The 17,201-nt window shown below is 51.0% G+C and overlaps 7 protein-coding genes and 1 non-coding gene across 8 annotated transcripts; 4 read left to right on the top strand and 4 right to left on the bottom strand.

The window, feature by feature from the left end:
- Positions 1 to 43: 43 nt before the first annotated feature.
- On the bottom strand, positions 44 to 1,825 carry Z518_08232 (uncharacterized protein; the record flags this gene model as incomplete). Its single annotated transcript, XM_013413975.1, has 1 exon — positions 44 to 1,825. One exon carries the CDS (start codon positions 1,823 to 1,825, stop codon positions 44 to 46), a length of 1,782 nt encoding a protein of 593 aa, XP_013269429.1.
- Positions 1,826 to 2,406: 581 nt separating this feature from the next.
- On the top strand, positions 2,407 to 2,895 carry Z518_08233 (mitochondrial import inner membrane translocase subunit tim16; the record flags this gene model as incomplete). Its single annotated transcript, XM_013413976.1, has 2 exons — positions 2,407 to 2,409; positions 2,476 to 2,895. The coding sequence occupies 2 exons, from the start codon at positions 2,407 to 2,409 to the stop codon at positions 2,893 to 2,895; spliced, it is 423 nt and encodes a 140-aa protein (XP_013269430.1).
- A 1,392-nt stretch (positions 2,896 to 4,287) lies between these two features.
- Z518_08234 (uncharacterized protein) lies at positions 4,288 to 5,658 on the top strand (the record flags this gene model as incomplete). Its single annotated transcript, XM_013413977.1, has 2 exons — positions 4,288 to 4,362; positions 4,426 to 5,658. The coding sequence occupies 2 exons, from the start codon at positions 4,288 to 4,290 to the stop codon at positions 5,656 to 5,658; spliced, it is 1,308 nt and encodes a 435-aa protein (XP_013269431.1).
- Positions 5,659 to 7,031: 1,373 nt separating this feature from the next.
- On the bottom strand, positions 7,032 to 8,999 carry Z518_08235 (uncharacterized protein; the record flags this gene model as incomplete). Its single annotated transcript, XM_013413978.1, has 1 exon — positions 7,032 to 8,999. One exon carries the CDS (start codon positions 8,997 to 8,999, stop codon positions 7,032 to 7,034), a length of 1,968 nt encoding a protein of 655 aa, XP_013269432.1.
- A 304-nt stretch (positions 9,000 to 9,303) lies between these two features.
- Z518_08236 lies at positions 9,304 to 9,409 on the bottom strand. Its single transcript has one exon. It is a non-coding gene; the product is annotated as a tRNA-Pro (tRNA).
- A 333-nt stretch (positions 9,410 to 9,742) lies between these two features.
- Z518_08237 (peroxisomal hydratase-dehydrogenase-epimerase) lies at positions 9,743 to 12,624 on the bottom strand (the record flags this gene model as incomplete). The annotated part of the gene is made up of 3 exons (XM_013413979.1): positions 9,743 to 11,062; positions 11,123 to 11,531; positions 11,588 to 12,624. The coding sequence occupies 3 exons, from the start codon at positions 12,622 to 12,624 to the stop codon at positions 9,743 to 9,745; spliced, it is 2,766 nt and encodes a 921-aa protein (XP_013269433.1).
- A 675-nt stretch (positions 12,625 to 13,299) lies between these two features.
- Positions 13,300 to 14,244, top strand: Z518_08238 (uncharacterized protein; the record flags this gene model as incomplete). Its single annotated transcript, XM_013413980.1, has 1 exon — positions 13,300 to 14,244. The coding sequence occupies one exon, from the start codon at positions 13,300 to 13,302 to the stop codon at positions 14,242 to 14,244; it is 945 nt and encodes a 314-aa protein (XP_013269434.1).
- A 1,495-nt stretch (positions 14,245 to 15,739) lies between these two features.
- On the top strand, positions 15,740 to 16,501 carry Z518_08239 (uncharacterized protein; the record flags this gene model as incomplete). The annotated part of the gene is made up of 2 exons (XM_013413981.1): positions 15,740 to 15,834; positions 15,916 to 16,501. 2 exons carry the CDS (start codon positions 15,740 to 15,742, stop codon positions 16,499 to 16,501), a joined length of 681 nt encoding a protein of 226 aa, XP_013269435.1.
- Positions 16,502 to 17,201: the final 700 nt, after the last annotated feature.

A 17,201-nucleotide genomic window follows, 5' to 3' on the forward strand; every position in this document is an offset into this window, starting at 1 on the left:
AGAATGGCAGAAATCAATCGAGTCGATTCAAGCACTTTATGCCCTACCCAAGACTCATAGCAACGTCCTCCTGAACACTAAACGTCCTGTGTCCAGTAGGATTGTCTCGCCATTGATCCAGCACATCGTCTTCGGGCCCATCTCGGCTTCGATCACTCCTCATGCTCGACTGTGCCGTGTTTTTCCCACTGCTACTTTTGCTGTCACTGCGATCTCGCTTCGAAGAAAACCATCCGCCTTTCTTCGTCGTTGCAGATTTGACAACAATGCTGGAATCGTCGTTGGTCTTTTGATTTCCAGTGTTGGCCGTCTCTATTGGATGAACAGTGTTAGGGTTCACCGTGTCTTCGGACCCGGCTAATTCTTTGCCAAATTCCTTAGCCTTCTTCACCTTATCTTCTTCGTTGTCCGACAAAGATTGCGCCGGAGTTCCACTGGGAGTGGCTTCGACGCTCGGCGTAGCTTCCACCAACTCAGCGTCTCGATACCATTTTCTTCTTCTGGTATATCTTCCCCATCCATCTTCCCTCCTTCCATCATCCCATCGATTGTCGTAGTAGATCCAGCCTCCACCATCTTCACTCACATCTTTTCCTGTGCTTCCGGCTGCTCCTGTCTTGCCCTGACTAGCGGCCCTCTGGTACTGTTTAGCATCACCGTGTTCTATCCTCCATTCTGAACCGTCCACCCACCTCCATCGAGCATGGCCCCCTTCCACTTCTGGCAATTCGAATTCGTCTTTGGATGGGGCAGGGTTGAGGTGTTCGTCTGTCCAGGGACCACGTTCATAGGCAAACAAAGAGGTCGTCCAACCGAGGCCGATCCATCGGCGTTGGTTCTCGTACAAGATAAATGTGAAACGGATACCTGAGGAATCGGGTCTCCGTTTCGTGGCCATCTCCGAGGCGAGGCCTGTTTGTGATTTCGTCCGGGATCCCATGCCTGGTCGAGGCATTGAATCAGATTTGGGATGAGGAGAGATATCAAATTCTAAGCCCGTGACAAATGCGGCAGCCTTTCGCATAAAGACAGAACGCCAAAGAATAACCCGCGACACACGAGCCGGTTTGGAATGCCAAGTCAAAATTATAGTGCCAAAAGTGAGAATGACCCGTCGAGTGGTCAGAATATAGAACGGTGGCAGCGTCAACATGATCCAAAATGGGGTTACTAAAAGGACACGGATGAAGAGAGTTGTCAGAGCAGGACGAGTCGTGGCGGCGGTAGCAGTCGTCTGCGTAGAAAGAAAATCGGTCAGGTTGAGAAAGGGTTCCAACAGGATGTTGCAACGAGCAGTCAACTCTTGCAGGGTGTCGACAATCTCATCCAGGGTTTTATGATGAGAGGTCGATTCCGAAGATTCTGTTTTGTCGCCTTTCTTGGGGCGTTTGTCTCCGGTCTTGCTGGTTGATGACAGAGGTGAAAACCTTCTCGAATACATTCCCAGGATCAAGCCAATAACCACAATGATCGGGCTCGCAAACAGAATAATTTCACTGCCGTAGATTGTGGCCGCCCAAAATGCCACCACCAGCAGGTACGATTCCCATGGATCTGGCGTACTCCATGACAGCAGCCCTGCCAGTTTGTTGAGAGGCAGTAGAAACGGATGGGAATGTGCCAATGTTCGAGTGATTTGAGGAGGTGTGGCGACCAACAGAGGGGACTTCTTGTGCACTATTATTGTAGAGCGCTGCTTGGATCTGGCAGCATGGCCGGAGGGAGACGTCGGAGAAAAGGCTGCATAAGTGGGAGGATTCGGGTTCCAGTTCTGATGGGAACTCGAGGGGTCAGTGGGGGACGCATAAGACGCTGGTCTGGACATTGATGAGATCCAGGGAGTGTCTGTGGAATCATCACACAGAGTCAGTCTAGGACGGTCATGGAAGCGAGGAGGACGTGGTGTGCACCAAATGCTGCCATATAACCCTAACCCTTAGTCATGAAGGAAACGGTGGCGACGGCGAATGAAGAGGGCAGCGGTGGTGAGAGTGAGGACGAGGACGAGTGTATAATGTAGAGTCGGTGGATATATCTTTGTGGTATTTGGCAGGAAAATGAATCAGAACAGTATTGGGTAGACATGGCCAGCGACCAGGTCAACGACAATATATCTCCAGAGAGACAGGTGGACGTCTTGTGCGCAAAACGGGCAATGTGGTCTTCACGCGGACGAAGGGCATGTGCACCAAACGTTGAAGGCTTCCATGAGATGCCGACGTCAAACGCGAGCAGGGGCTCCCATCACGTGAGGCCGTGGGTTTTCGGACCAGCAACATTAAGCGAGGATTTGCCGATACAAGCAGCAGAAGATCTTTTTTCGAACCAGAATAAAGCCCTTGGGCATCGCCATCCTCGGTCTCAGCAGCCATTTTGTTTCTTGTTCCTCTTAGTGTACAAGAGCCAATGGTGAGTACACGTTACCCCCGTCCTTTCCTGTATATTTATTCTCTTCAATAATACTGACCTGGCCAGGCGCACCGAATCATCGCCCAGATCGTCCTTACCGGCGGGCGTGTTTTCGGCAGAGCTTTTGCAGAGGCATATAAACAAGCCCAAGCCTCATCACAGTACGCCAGGGCCGCTGCGAAGAATGACCCTGGCGCCCTCAATACGGCCGCTGCCTCTGGCATGACCCTCGATGAAGCCTGCAAAATCCTCAACGTCAAGCCTCCTCAGGGTGGCGTCACGAACATGGAGCACGTTATGGAACGATTTAAGAAATTATACGATCTCAATGAACCCAAAAAGGGGGGGGGCGGGTCATTCTACCTTCAGAGCAAAATTCTGCGGGCGCGGGAACGAATAGAGATGGAAGTTCGGTCTGCGGAGCGGAAAGCAGCCATGGAAAAAGAAATCAAAGAAGGTTGGAAGCCCAAAATGTATAGAGATTGATCTTCGGTGCTAACCGTCTCCCAAGGACGGTGACCAGATTGGACTACCTCTGGGCTTCGACGGAATCCTACCCACTTCCTCTCGCTTTTTCCTGGTGACGGTTCGATCTTGATGCATAGCGCACGGCGTTGGATGGATGGTTGATGGTGGTACAATATCGTGGGAAGATTTCACCAAACATCATTTCGGCAAGCGAAGGGAAGTTCAAGACGTGTCGATTTGGTATGGGGAGAGATCTGAGGCCGGAAGAAAAAGGAATGCAGACGACAAGATGGCCATGGGCGTGGGAATGAACCTTGAAGACCATCCTGGAGCAAGGATATAAGCGTGATGATACCCCGAAAAGGGCCCTCTCAACTCATTATTGGGAAAAAGAAAGAATTAAAGCGTGGAGGCAGGAGTTGATCCGGCTATCGTCGGGGGATGCTGTGACTAAGGCCACCACTCGTATATAGTTTCCGCCGTGCCATGCCATACTCATCACAGAAGGCAAAGCGAGAAGAACATGTACAGAAAGAATTCGATTGGCGCCAAAATAGAAGACATGAATGCGTTGTCAGTGTGGTGTCGTAATGCTTGAGCAGGACACATGGGCGCGTGGGCGCATGGCTGCAGATAGTACCGTGCTTCTAATCGGCGCGGATATATTTCTTACGCTACCGATATTCAAGAGGACGGAGGGGAATGTGATTCGATGATATGAGGCCTGTCGTTTTCTATACCGGATAAGCAGAGAAAAGGGCTTTCCCTTGCAGGGGGGTCCTATGGAACAGCTTCGCAGTGCCGAGTTCCACAACCAATGTCGAGGCGTCATGGATCTGGATGGCGCCATGCTCGACTCTCCTTCGCCATCGCCCATCGCCCATCGCCCATCGCCATCAGGGCTGCATTATCTCAATGCTGCACAGTTCGTTTCTGTTCGTTACTGTGCATCACTCTGCATGACTCTCGTTGTATATCGGCCTCTTTTCCCTTTTCGGCTCATTATCATTCCTGTCCACGCTCCCGGCGCGTCCTCCTGCTCTTCGCCTGCGCCCTCGTCATCGTGAGCAGCAAAAAGGAGCAATCTAGGCACGGCAATTCATCTCCTTCTTCTCCCTAGCTCCCTTGTCTAGCTTTTCGTTTGTGCGCAGGTACAACGCCTACTCGCCCCACTGCTGTCGCAGTTCTCCCAGAATTCCCGAAACGAAGGAGGGAAAAAAAAAAGTGTCGACCATTCCCATCCACCATCCACCAGAATTTCCGACACCACCCAACATCTTGACCGCCAGCACCAAAGTTATTACAGGTCCTTCCCTCCCACCACTTTATCCTGCCGTCCACCTCTTCCTCTCCTCTCTCCTTTCCAATTCGTCTTCAGTCTCGACAATCCTTTGCCAGGACTGACCAGCTATGCCTAGGCCGATCTCCCCCCTTTCTGACTCACTTCCCCCTCTGATCTTTGGGACCGCCACCTTCAACTATCAGGTACCGAGTAGTCGCCCATCTCTGTCTCTCAGGACGGTCTCGATCTCTGACTTTGACTCGTAGTACAATGTCGATCCATACGCCTTGGGCCCTACCGCTCTCGTCCAGAAAGCTCTTGCCCAGGGAATCCATGCTTTCGACACCTCTCCTTACTATGGACCTGCCGAAGAGATCCTCGGGACAGCTCTCGACACTGACCTAGTTCGCAGACACTACTGTCGGGACGACTATTTCCTTCTCACCAAGGTCGGCCGAATCGCCGCTGATGTCTTTGACTACTCTCCGTCCTGGGTGAGACAAAGTGTCCAGCGGAGTTGCAAGCGTTTGCGAACCGATTACCTTGACGTCGTCTATTGCCATGACTGCGAGTTCGTATCTCCCGAGGAGGTTCTCGCTGCCGTCCGCGAGCTTCGTCGCATCCGTGACGAGGAAGGAACCCTCAAGTATGTCGGCATTTCCGGTTATCCAGTTCATGTTCTTTGTGATCTGGCCGAAATGATTCTCCGCAAGACCGGGGAAGCTCTCGATATCGTTCAGTCTTATGCGAATTTTACCCTCCAAAACACAAGGTTGCTTTCTGAAGGCCTCCAGCGGCTTATCAACACCGGCGTCAACGTTGTAACGAATGCTAGCCCTCTGGGCATGGGCCTGTTAAGAAGAGATGGCCCTTCAGTAGGCGCGATGGGTAATTGGCATCCAGCACCAAATGATCTGCGCCAGGCGTGTATCGACGCCGGAAAATGGGCCGAAACCAAAGGAGAAAAGTTGGAAGTTGTAGCGGTTCGATTTGCCCTCGAAAACTGGCTCCGCGAAGGTTCCAAAGTGGGAGCCCTGGGTAGTCCTCTGGGGAAGACTGACGCTTCTTACGGGCACGCCCTGACATTGCCTCGAGAAAAACTTGGTGTCAGTGTCATGGGTGTGAGTAAAATGGAAGAGCTTGATGAGACCATGCGAGTTTGGAGAAGTGTCCTCGACGGTTTGGCTGACGATCTTGATGCTGAACCAGGAACCATCACTCCATCAGATGCCGTCAGTGACCATGAATGGTCTCTTTGGCGTCGACAAGCTATTCGTGTCCTTGCTAAAGGGATCCGAGAAGTTATCGGCCCTCAGTGGGTGGATTATGCTTGGGCCTCTCCAGACCCTGGATTTGTTAACCAACGACTGAACTCATTCGTGGTTGAGACGCCACAAGCCGAGGCGCCGGCAGCGGATACTGCAATGTTGACGCCGCCTTCAGAAGCAGATGACAACGGGATTCCCGTCGATGTCCCTGCTTTATGCTGTGAAGCGTAACCACAAGACAGCAAGGGGGCAGTGGTTTCTGCTGCACCACTTTCATTCGCTAACGGTTGCTCTGTTATTTGTAAATCCTCAATTCCACCTGATCCAACGCCTTCCTTCCCAACTCAACACCCTTACCAGCATTTCAACTTGCCGTTTCTCAATCTTGCCATCACAATAGCGGCGGCTCGCCAAAATAAAAAACCAAAAAAAAAAAAAAAGCAAAAATAACCTCCCTGAATTTTTTTGAAGTCACGGAAGTATTTCGACCTTATCATCGTCTGCCAGGGTCTGAAGTTCAAAGTCCACCTCCTTATTGTCTGTGCGGATTCTGCGTTTTCGACACGGCATGTAGAGGTCTGTTCCAGGTAAGCCCTGAGTCGTGCATCTTCCCCGTAACATTGAATAACAGTTGACGGGAAGCCTCCGAGAAGCGCATTGAGTTCGCAGAAGTGGTCCCCAAATCACGAGCAGAGTCAATCTTTACCTGTTCGTGAGTAACTACGATCCGCAAAAAGTACCCGACTTCTACAGCTCCACTGAACGAGTTCGAAATCTTCATCAGCTGCGGCAACCTCCACACCCTCTACCCGCGACGTCGATAAGAATCTGATGGGACCCCTCAAAGTCAACACTCTCGTCCATAAATGCGCGGATATGCTTATTGTCGAAGACTTGAAAAGGCTAGCAGCGGAAAGATTCTTGAAGGAAAGCAAGATTGCTTGTTCATCTGGAAGGCTCTGCAGAAATTTCCAAAGCTCGTGTACAAGCCTACTTGGGGGAAGAAGTCTCTGATCAACGGAAAGAAGGAATGCGATCACAGCCGCAATGTCCTTGGCTAGCGTTCCGTACACGACATCCTAGAAAAAGATGAGGGCCGTGAGAGCCTATTGCGATAATGCTAACGAGAAACCCGCTCCATCACGTGGCATGATTGACCATCAAACCTATTAGAAAGATCCATTCAAGGCACTCGCATTTTGATTTCCGGGAATGCGTCGTCGACAAATCTCACCAGCTTCATGGATCTTCCACACATACATACTCTTTTTCAGGTCAAACATGGTGGGAGGGGATGGTGCTCTCACTGACGGAGAAGTAATCGAAGGAGAGCTATGGGTGTCTACGATCCCTGCAACATTTCGCATGTTCATAGCAGTGCATGCTTGGTAGCAGGGCTTTAGGTCGATCAACTATTTCCAGGCACGCAACAGTAACGCAGCTGAAATGAACATCAATGTAACTTAATCCATTCCATTGCAAAAGTGTTAGGATAAAGCTAGAAGAGTAGGCATAGACGTTTCAATCCCCATCCCGAAGGCGCCTCTGAAGTCCGTCTTTCTCTAGCCATAGTCATCCCAGACCCTTCCTCACCAAAGAGTGTTCTATTCAACATCAACGACGACGCATTGCTCAACCATACGGTCCACGACACTTTGCAGCGTCCAGTTACCACGCCAGAACCGTCTCCACGTTGTATCTTCACCAGCGACGCTGCCCACGGCATCCTCAAGACCCTTAACGCCAACCATGCCCTCTTTCTCTCTCCAGCGCCGCTCCGCCTCCTCGCCAGCGCGTCTGACTTGCTCATCCTCATCCTCTGCTTGGTATAGATCGCACTTATCACATTCTCCGCACTTTAGGCCTGGCGTGGGGCGGAAATGCTCACAGAAATGCCGATATCCTTCGCCGCCTTCCGAGTTCGAGCCAGCTTTGCCAATGTTCTTGCGACACAGGTAGCACATGCTGTATCCACAGACGCAGGTGAGTTTGTTGCAGCCAGAGGATTTGACAAAGTTGGTCCCACATCGTGGACAGGTGCGTTTGATGGCGGCCGTGCGCGCGGCTTCGACCGTCGTGCGCAACGACAGAATCAGTGGCTCGTGGCAGACGTGCGGGTCGTGCCAGGGTTTCAGGCATTTGAGGCATGATTTCCGTGAGCAGGAGGCGCGGCGGCAGACGAAGCGAGTGGTTCGGCTTTGTAAGGCTAAGTGGTTGAGAGAGGTGTAGAAGGTGGTGAGGAAGAAGTTAGGGAAGAGCAGGAGGAAGGGAATGAGGAGGAAGAGGATGGTTGGGAGGAGTTCGAGGAGCAGGATGAACGTAAGCGGACAGATGTCCGGAGGTTTGCGGATGCGCCAGGTTAATCGAGACGCCGTTTCACGGTCGTAGATTTGCTCGGCTTCTGCATAGGAGCAGAAGGGACAGCGGATGACTGGAAGGGCGGACTGCCGCAGGCTGTGTTCGGCCAGGCGATCTTCGAATCGTGCCCACGTCTCGCTGCCGGACTTTTCGAGCAGCGCTGCGCGATGAACAAGGTCTTGGGGAATGCAGCCGTCACAGTTGTCGATAGCGAGACACTTCAAAGTGCCGTGTTCCACGGAGACGGATCTCGCCCAGCCTTGTCCGAAGATAGCCTCGTGGAGGGTCCGGCGGACACAGTCCAGGCAAACAGTGTGGTCGGATTGAGTGCATACTGAGACATCTTCGAAAGTAACGTCGTTGTAGCAGACCTGGCACTCAAAGAGAGCACCAGCTTCCTCAGCTTCTTTCAGATTGAGTGCATGAGCTAGCTCGAAGTCGATCGCTTGTTGATCCTTCGGTTCTCGAGATTGAACAGGGCGCATAAATAAACCTGACAATTCCCGGTCAAGTTCTTCGCTACCTGTTGCGAGCAATCGTGGCCCTCCCGGTTCTATCCTTGTTTTGTCCAAAAGGATGGACGGCGCTTCATCTCGCGGCTTCCTCTTTTTGAATATGCTCGTCAGGGCAATTTTCCATGATTTGCTCGCCAATCCTTGTAGTGTTGGTCGGGCATTGGTGTACGAGAAATTCACTTCTGCGAGGACCGCGTCGATGGTGCTCTTGCTCAGTCCGTTAAACTCGCGTCCGACAGTCCACTTGACCGCGTCAATATAGGCTTTCGTCCTGAAGAGTTCTTCGGTGGGGAGTGTCTCGTCCAATCCTCTAGGCGGTAAATTGAACCGGCCCTTAGCCCATTCTCCCTTATACTTGTAGAGCTGTTCTGTACATATCGGCAGTCTGCTATCACCATCAAATCGGAGAAGAAGTTCACGAAGTACTTCAGTCTTGACGTCTGGAAAGAAATCGGCGAGGACCAACAGGTCCTTGTTCATGGAAACCGATGTATCTTCATCTTCGTCTTCGTCTTCGTCTTCGTGACTCAGAGTCTCTTTCGAGCCGGCTCGAAATGGATTCTTGCGAAGTACTTCGGCGAGGGCAGAGCCTGGAGAGGTCGGGCGAGATGAGGTGAGAGGAGGGGATCGACGAGTAGAGGATGAGAACGAGGACGGAGAATGAGCAGAGCGTTTTGATGAGCTCGAGTAAAGCCACATCACATCGATTCAGCAGAGTCGACATGGTCATGGAGAGGTTGGAGAAGAGTCATTATTCTCGATACCTTGGGCAAAGGCATGAGTAAGGCTGATGAGAAAAACCACTTGTACAGCCACTGGAAAGCCCGACGAAGCCTGGTTGCCTCCACACCTTATTGGGCACCAGATTTCCCAGTGTCACACTTTCTTGCCCACCGTCACACTTCTCGACCAAGTTTGCCTTTGGGTCACCAAACCCACCTACCTTCGTTATTTGAAAGCCAAATTTTTATTTTCAAAAATATTCCGATCCAGCAAAAATTGGGGCTCAATCGGGATTCGAACCCGAGGCCTGTCACATTCTTATGGCTTGTTTGCAGCCATAGGCAATAAGAGTCCCGAAGCGACAATCATACCACTAGACCATTGACTATTACCAGGGGTTGTGAGCGAGATAAATGGCATGGAAAAGGTGGAAATCATCGACTTACGCCGCTGTCGATTTATGATCAAGAAATCAAACAAGTTTGAGGTTGTTCTATACATAAAGACAATATTTTTCTGGCCGGGAATTTCCGGCGTCCAGCGTGTTGTAAGGCCCAAGAGGCCCCCAAGCTTCTGGCCCATTGAGGCTACACACGCAGGCGGTCGGCCATAGAGACGGGAGCTGAAGAAAATCGAACAATGAATCGGAAAAGAGTCTCTAGCTTTATATTCTGACGAAAGATTAAAAGATCCTCCACAAAGCATTTCCTTTTACTAATCTACAATTTGGGCTTGGGAGCACCAAGCAATTCTGCGCCAGCTCCAGCGATACACAGCTTGCCAGTTTCCTTCACCTTGGTCTGGAAAATGACCTTGTTGCCCTCCTTCCACATCTCAGTCACCAGTGTTTGCCCTGGAAGGACGGTACCAGCAAAGCGGACCTTGATGTTCTTGAACAAACCATATGTCTGTACAATATGCTTACCGCTGAAGCCAAAGAAACAGAGACCGTGCAAGATGGGAACCTTGAAGCCACCGACCTTGCTGAACTCGGGGTCGATGTGAAGAGGGTTCCGATCTCCGTTCAGTCTGTACAACGCGGCCTGGTCCTCCGAGGTCTTTTCCTCGACAACGGCATCAGGTGCGCGCTTAGGAGGCTGGTAGACTGCAGTGGCATTTCCACGGTTGGCGCCCTTCTTGGGTCCTCCGAAACCACCGGAACCTCGGACGAAGACGGTTGATTCATTGTAGAAGAGATCTTCTCCCGTATTTGCATCCTTGGTAGTAATGCCGGTGACTGCCAGGCAAGCGGCGCCTTTGTCGACCACCTCAACAAGTCGAGGATAGGAGATAGTCCTGGCCTTGGTTGGGATCGGGAACTTTCGAATTTCCAGGTATTGCTCGCCGTGGAGGAGCATCATAGGTGAGAAGTTGGGCATGATCTCATCCATGCTGAAGGGAGACTCGGCGTTGAAGAAGGGAATGACACCAAATGATGGTAAGACTTGGAAGTTGTCATCATTCTCATAGACCAAAGGCAGCTGCGTCCTATGGGCGTTCAAGGACAGGTTGTAGAGGATAACGTCTCGATCGTCGTAGGAGAATTCTGTGCCGCTGGCTTTCGCTTGCTTGGCCTTCTCGATTGCCGCCAGATAATCCGTGCCAGAACTGTCCGATTTCTTGCTCTTGTTGGCCATGTTGGCCATGATGGACTTGACTCCTTCTTGTCCATTTTCGGGGTGGTCGGCACGGCCATCCTTAAAGTCGATGATTTTCGACCACTTCTCAATGACATGCTCGGGAGTCAGCTTGACGTCAACAGGGAAGCCGTGACCTCCAGATCTCTGCCATCTTGTCCGTGCTTGCCAACCACTGCCGACCTCGAAAAGGAGACCTGTTGGCGGTTCCGGAACTCTGTCGGAGCAAAGCAAGACCACGAGAGGAGCAACATATTCGGGCTTGAACGCTTGCACCAACTCCTCTGGTAAGATTGTGCGGGTCAATTGGGTGCCGGCGTTGGGAGCAATTGTGTTGACAAAGATGTTGTTCTTGCGGCCTTCCAGGGCCAAAGCTCGAGAGAATCCAAGGATACCAAGTTTCTGCCTCCGTTAGCAAGGGGCGTCTATAAAGATTAAGCTTGTTCTTCTTCCAAGACTTACAGCTGCAGCGTAGTTGGCTTGTCCAAAATTCCCGTAGATACCGCTGGTGCTAGTCGTGTTCACAATGCGGCCATATTTCTGCTTCAACATGTAAGGGTAGGCCGCTTTTGTGACGCTGTAAGTACCCCTGAGATGCACAGCAATAATGTCATCCCACAGTTTATCGTCCATGTTGACGAAAGCTTTGTCTCGGAGGATTCCAGCATTGTTGATCAAAATATCGATTCTTCCAAATGTATCGATGGCGGTCTTGACAACAGCAGCTCCGTCCAGAACGGAGGCTTTATTGCCGACAGCCTTGCCTCCCAATTTCTGAATTTCTTGAACGACCGTGTCAGGGTTGACCAAATCGTTGACCACAACGAAAGCGCCGAGTTTAGCAAAGGCCAAACAATAGCCCCGACCAAGACTAAGCAGAGCAGTTAGTAAGGAGTGGTCGCCGTCGAGAATCACATGCTGACGTACCCAGCACCACCACCAGTGACCAACACTACTTTTCCATCAAATCGGATTTCCTCACCAGGATCATTGCTTCCCATCTTTAATGACTCTTCCAATTTACCAACCATGTCGGCAACACCGTTAGGATATTCTGGTTCTGAAAAGTCGCTCACCTTGTCCCACTTCTTGAGAATGGCACCAGGGGTGTAAGTATGATCGGCCTTCAGCAACAGACCCTTGGCACGTTCCCATCTCAGTTTCGCGATGTGACCGCCACCAACTTCAAAGATGGAGCCATTCTCGGTGGTGTTGGAAGGATGCACCAAAACGGCAACTAACGGGACCACCCACTCGGGCTTCAAGTTGGCGAGAACGTCCGGAGGCATGACCGTCTCGGTCATTCTACTGGCAGCAATGGGAGCAATGACATTGCAAAGGATGTTGTATTTTGCGCCTTCTTTGGCCAGCGTCTCGGTAAAGCCCACTTGGGCGAGTTTGGCCGCCGAGTAATTGCATTGACCGAAACTGCCGAACAAGCCTGCGGCCGAAGAGGTATTGATGACTCTGCCGTACTTTTGTTTTCTGAAATGTGGCCAAGCAGCTCTGGCGCATTTGTAGGCACCTTTGACATGGACAGTATTGATCAAGTCCCAGTCAGAATCTTTCATGTTCTTGAAGCTGATGTCACGTAGGATACCGGCATTGTTGAGGAGGACGTCGACACGGCCAAAGGTGTCAATGGCGGCTTGGATGATCTTTTCGCCATGTTCGACGCTGTCATAGTTGGCGACGGCCTTACCACCAGCGGCTTTGATCTCGTCGACTACCACATCGGCGGCCTGGAAGATGCATACCGTCAGAATCGGGACTGGAGCGAGAAGCATGTGACAGAAAACACCGACCTTGGTACCGGCACCTTCGCCCTTGAAAGAGCCACCCAAGTCATTGACAACAACATTGGCACCTCTTGAGGCAAAGAAGAGAGCATATGCCTTGCCTAGACCACCTCCTGCTCCGGTGACCACGACGGTTTGGTTGTCGAAACGTAGTTCCTGTACCATGTTTACTTGGGTATCACATGCAGGGTACGGAAGGGACAGGAATCAACCGGCTGGGTTCGAGAAGAAAGAAATGAAAGGAGGCTCGAGAGAAGATATTTCAAGCGGAGGAATATGATGGATGAAGAGAGTAGCCGATGGATTGTACCGGGGACGACAAGACATGAACGTGAAAGGGTACGGAGGCCACTAGCTACGTAATGAATGCACCGCAGAGGGACCTCAGATTACGGCCGAGGGCCGTTGGGGAGCCGAGGCACATGTCACGTGTGCTTGCAATTATTCGCACAATTGCCCTCCATCGTCCAACCTCCGATGCCCATCTCCTTCTGCCACCCGCATTCGCCTCCGGCTCTTTTCACCCTACTAATTCCGGGCATATGACTGCGGCTGACGGAGGGTTATTCTAAGTGTATGCCTTCTTGAACGCCACCGCTTCATAACATGCAATCAGAAGGTCTTGTCTGCAAACAAAACAAAAGCGTCACGACCGGTTAAACAAGAGTTGTAAAGAAAGAAGAAACACCTTCGCGGTCTGTAACCCGCGGTCAATCTATTCCATTCATCTTTTCATCTAAAGTCAGTCGGCTTGCTCTCCGTTCTTCAACGTCGGACAATTTTCTACAAGCATTTTTGTCCTCCCCGCGTCATGTTCACTCCTCATTGAATAATGCCACAATGCCAGAAATCCTCGACGACAAAGCTCAACATGTAATCCCCTTCATCCAATCCATGCTCTCACAACATCAACTCTCCCACTCTAACGAATCTAACCCGCCTCCCTTCTTCATCGGCCTCAACGGCGTTCAAGGAGCAGGCAAATCTGTCCTAGTCGACATCTTGAAAACCACCTTATCCTTGCCTCCTTATAATCTGTCCACCGTCGTCTTCTCGCTCGACGACCTCTATCTTACACACACAGACCAGGTCTCACTTGCCCAATCACACCCAGATAACCCACTGCTTCAACATCGAGGGCAGCCCTCGACGCACGATATTCCACTGGCACTCTCCATCTTCGAGAGTCTCAAGCGCAACAAACCGACCAAGATCCCACAATACAACAAAGCCGCGTTTGCGGGACAAGGCGACCGCGTCCCCGAAGATGAATGGGAAACAGTAAACACCGACCCTTCCCACCCTGCCCGGGTTGTGCTCTTCGAAGGATGGTCCGTGGGCTTTCGTCCCCTGAGCTCTGAAATCCTCGCTTCGACGCACGCGGCAGCTGTCTCTGCTGCGCAGAATGCCACCCCTGAAAGCCCGTACAGGGGCTGTTTAGGATACAATTCGCTCGAGAGCGTCACGACGATCAACGACGCGTTGAAGGCCTACGACGCATTAACCTCTCAGCTCGACGCGTTCATCCACATTGACGCCCAGGACACTATTTACGTGTATAAATGGCGGTTGGAGCAGGAGGCTGGCCTGCGCGCGTCCAGAGGGACCGGCATGACGGATGAGCAGGTCAGACATTTCGTCGACGGGTATTATCCCTCGTACGAGCTGTACACGGAGACATTGCACGAGGGGGTGTTTAAAGGTACCAAAGAGGATTGGCGGGGGAGGCAGTTGAGGTTGGTGGTTGGTGAGGATAGGAAGGTTAGGGAGGTGGTGAGGATATGAAGGTGTTTTCCAGAACCGAAGAGAATGTGAATGCAAATCCTCAAGGAAAAGAGAAAGAAATCGGCCTGTCAAGGATTGGACTGTTCCAGCAACCCCCGAGCGTGCTTTTTTCGACATGGTTTCACAGACTCTAAGGTTTGCGTCGAGTCCTCACGACCACAAAATGAATGAAATCAGGGAAACTGTGTCTACGACGCACAGTACAAGGCTTGCTATATATATATACCCACCTAGGTCAGAACGGATAGAGCGAGAAGAAGAGCATTACTTGGCTAGTTGCATTCAACAAGCGCCGAGCTTGGGACGGGCTCCCCACTCCCCCTTCTTTCAGACGAGGCTGTCCCCCCTTTGGGCAGAACTCTCGCTAGGGGTTACGCGAAGCTCAATGGCTGCGACGCAATTCCCGTGAATTCACACTTGTACACAGCAAGGAAGCCAAGGGAGCACGTATCTGAACCGTCTGACGCCCTCTTAGTACCATGTACCGTTTTCGTATCGCGTACCAATTAAAATCCGCAAATATTCCGACCACAGGGTCCAAACCCACACCGAAGTGCGACAAGGCGTGTTTGGCGAGGCGTACTCGCTAATCTCTAGACTTTTCTCGACGTTCGGTGCGAAAGCTTTCTTGTTTTGGACTTCGGCGTAGAGTATGCCTTATATACGATTGAATACGTCTCCCATTCCCACCCAGATGAAGCACCAATCGTCAATTGTCATGAATGGCAAGCTTCCTGCTATTTCGGGCTTGACTGGACCTTTCTGAGTTTTTTGGACGGGATTCTTGTCAGTAGGCGAGATGCCGTCGGAATGCTTGATTGCTTGTTCGCAAGGCGAGGCTGATTCCCGGCGGACTCGAATATTTATCAAACAACAGAGCAAGCTAGGCAGCATCATTTTCGTTTGTTCTTTCCTTACGGTGCTGATGCATTGATGGACGTCTTGTCCTAGCTGTTCTGACACATTTATATCAAAGCGCTTTCTCAAAGTTGAGGAGGTGGTCCAGGTAATTTTGTGAGCTTGGCCACACATCCATGAGCCATCTTAACATGCCACTCAATACCCCCAAGACTACCACCAGTATTTGCGAACTGAAACGATCTGCTTGACTGCTGCTTCCGTCTGCTGCCAATCAGAATGCATCCGAGATGTAAATGCGAAGCCCCTCTCATTCTCACCCAATATCCTTTTGTCGAGTACTGACTGGTGGTTTTGCCTTGATAAATAAAAATAGCCGTTATCGACGAATTCCTCGCACATCCCGCCCGAGGTGCATCCATTGTCTTTGCGATTTTCTTCCTCTTTTCGAGCGTCTTGCACGCATGGCAAAGCAGGTGAGTGTTTCCAAGGATTGAAAACACAGTTCCCCCCATTTATTGCCGCTGTTTCTGCAAGATTGCTTTGAGGGGCAAAAAGGTTGGTCCCATTAACGGAAAGAAATAGGAAATATAATACATGGGCATATACTTGGCCTCTTCCGTTTGCATGTATCCTCATGGGTGCCGGGTTCATCTGTCGTGAATTCACGGCTCATCGCCACTACGAGGATGAATTGGCCAGCGCCATTCAGGGTCTGTTTTACAGTGCCACGTATGTAACCCATACCATGTCCCTATCCTTCCTTTATGGCAGATGGAACACAATCAATTGCTAACCTGAGCTCTGTTGAAGGCCCACATTTACACTGCCGCTATATTTGACTTTTCTTCGAATGCTAACGGCTCGGCCGACACTGATCTTGATCCCTCCTTCGCCTATCTTCATCGTGGTGAGCTGCTTCAACACCGCCATTATCACTTGCCTCGCGCAGGGAGCCGCAACATATTTCAACCCCCGAGCATCAGAAAACGCAATCAGCTCCGGCCTCGCTCTGATAAAAGCAAGCTTGTTTCTCCAACTTTTCCTCAACGGCGCCTTCATATACATCCTCACGCTCGTGCAGAAGAGGCAGACCGCTCGGAATTTGTCGCACTACCAGCGTGATCGGGCCATTGCGGCTCTGACCCTGCTCACCATGATGGGGATGATTTTGGTGTGCAATATCTTCCGCACTGTACAGATCTTCGTCTCCCCTACCTCTTCACTGTGGACTGCAGAGGTGTTCTTCTGGGTGTTTGATGCTTGTATGCTGTTGAGTTTCACGGTCGTCTTCCACGTCATGCATCCAGGAAAATTTCTGTCGGTCAATAGCGGTGGATGCAACGGTGAAAGACGAGACAATGAAGCAAGCAGTAATACCCCTTTGCGGCGTATCTAGAGGTTCCTGAGTGTTGACGTAATATGGTTTGCCACAGCAGGAATTTCTTATCCTGGCGGATTTAAATTTGCCATTCAAATTTGTTTTCGTCGGTAACCTCTGTCAACCACGCGGCTCACTTCGGTATTTGCTACGGCGCCCGCAATGATCGAGACCCAGACACAACAGGGTGACCATGAAATTGCAGGTGGATTGAAGAGTGAGCTGTGAACTTTGTCTTTCTCATCCCTATCATAACATATGAGGAAGAGGGAGGACGCAGGAACTCACATGGGCGCTGTTGACTCTGAAGTGAACGACTCATCAGCACAACGCATGAAAGGGTGATTTCGTAAGGCTTTGCAATCAAGGCGAGGTGGGCTGATTGTATACGGCGTTCTTCGAGGTACACATATTAGTGATTGGCCAGGAGCCCCGGAAATTTATCCCATTTAGTTAAGCCAAGAAGCGGAATACCGAAGTTAATAGACAAGAGCGTCCCCGCTGTAGCTTATGCCTGGTGGGTTGTGTTCCCGGCAGCTTTTCTTGATCGGCTTCCTGCTTATTCAGAATATTAGATGAATAGCCTCGTCGAAAGTGTTGGAGGATCACATTCTCATGTTCTGAAAAGGATCCCGAGCAGCAAGTCTGCTTTGGATATATGACGACGAGGATGCAGAATACGCTGAGATAGGCATAATGGCGTCCTTCAACAGATTGA

The sequence above is a fragment of the Rhinocladiella mackenziei genome, assembly GCF_000835555.1.
Source record: "Rhinocladiella mackenziei CBS 650.93 unplaced genomic scaffold supercont1.6, whole genome shotgun sequence".
Classification (NCBI taxonomy): Eukaryota; Fungi; Ascomycota; class Eurotiomycetes; order Chaetothyriales; family Herpotrichiellaceae; genus Rhinocladiella; species Rhinocladiella mackenziei.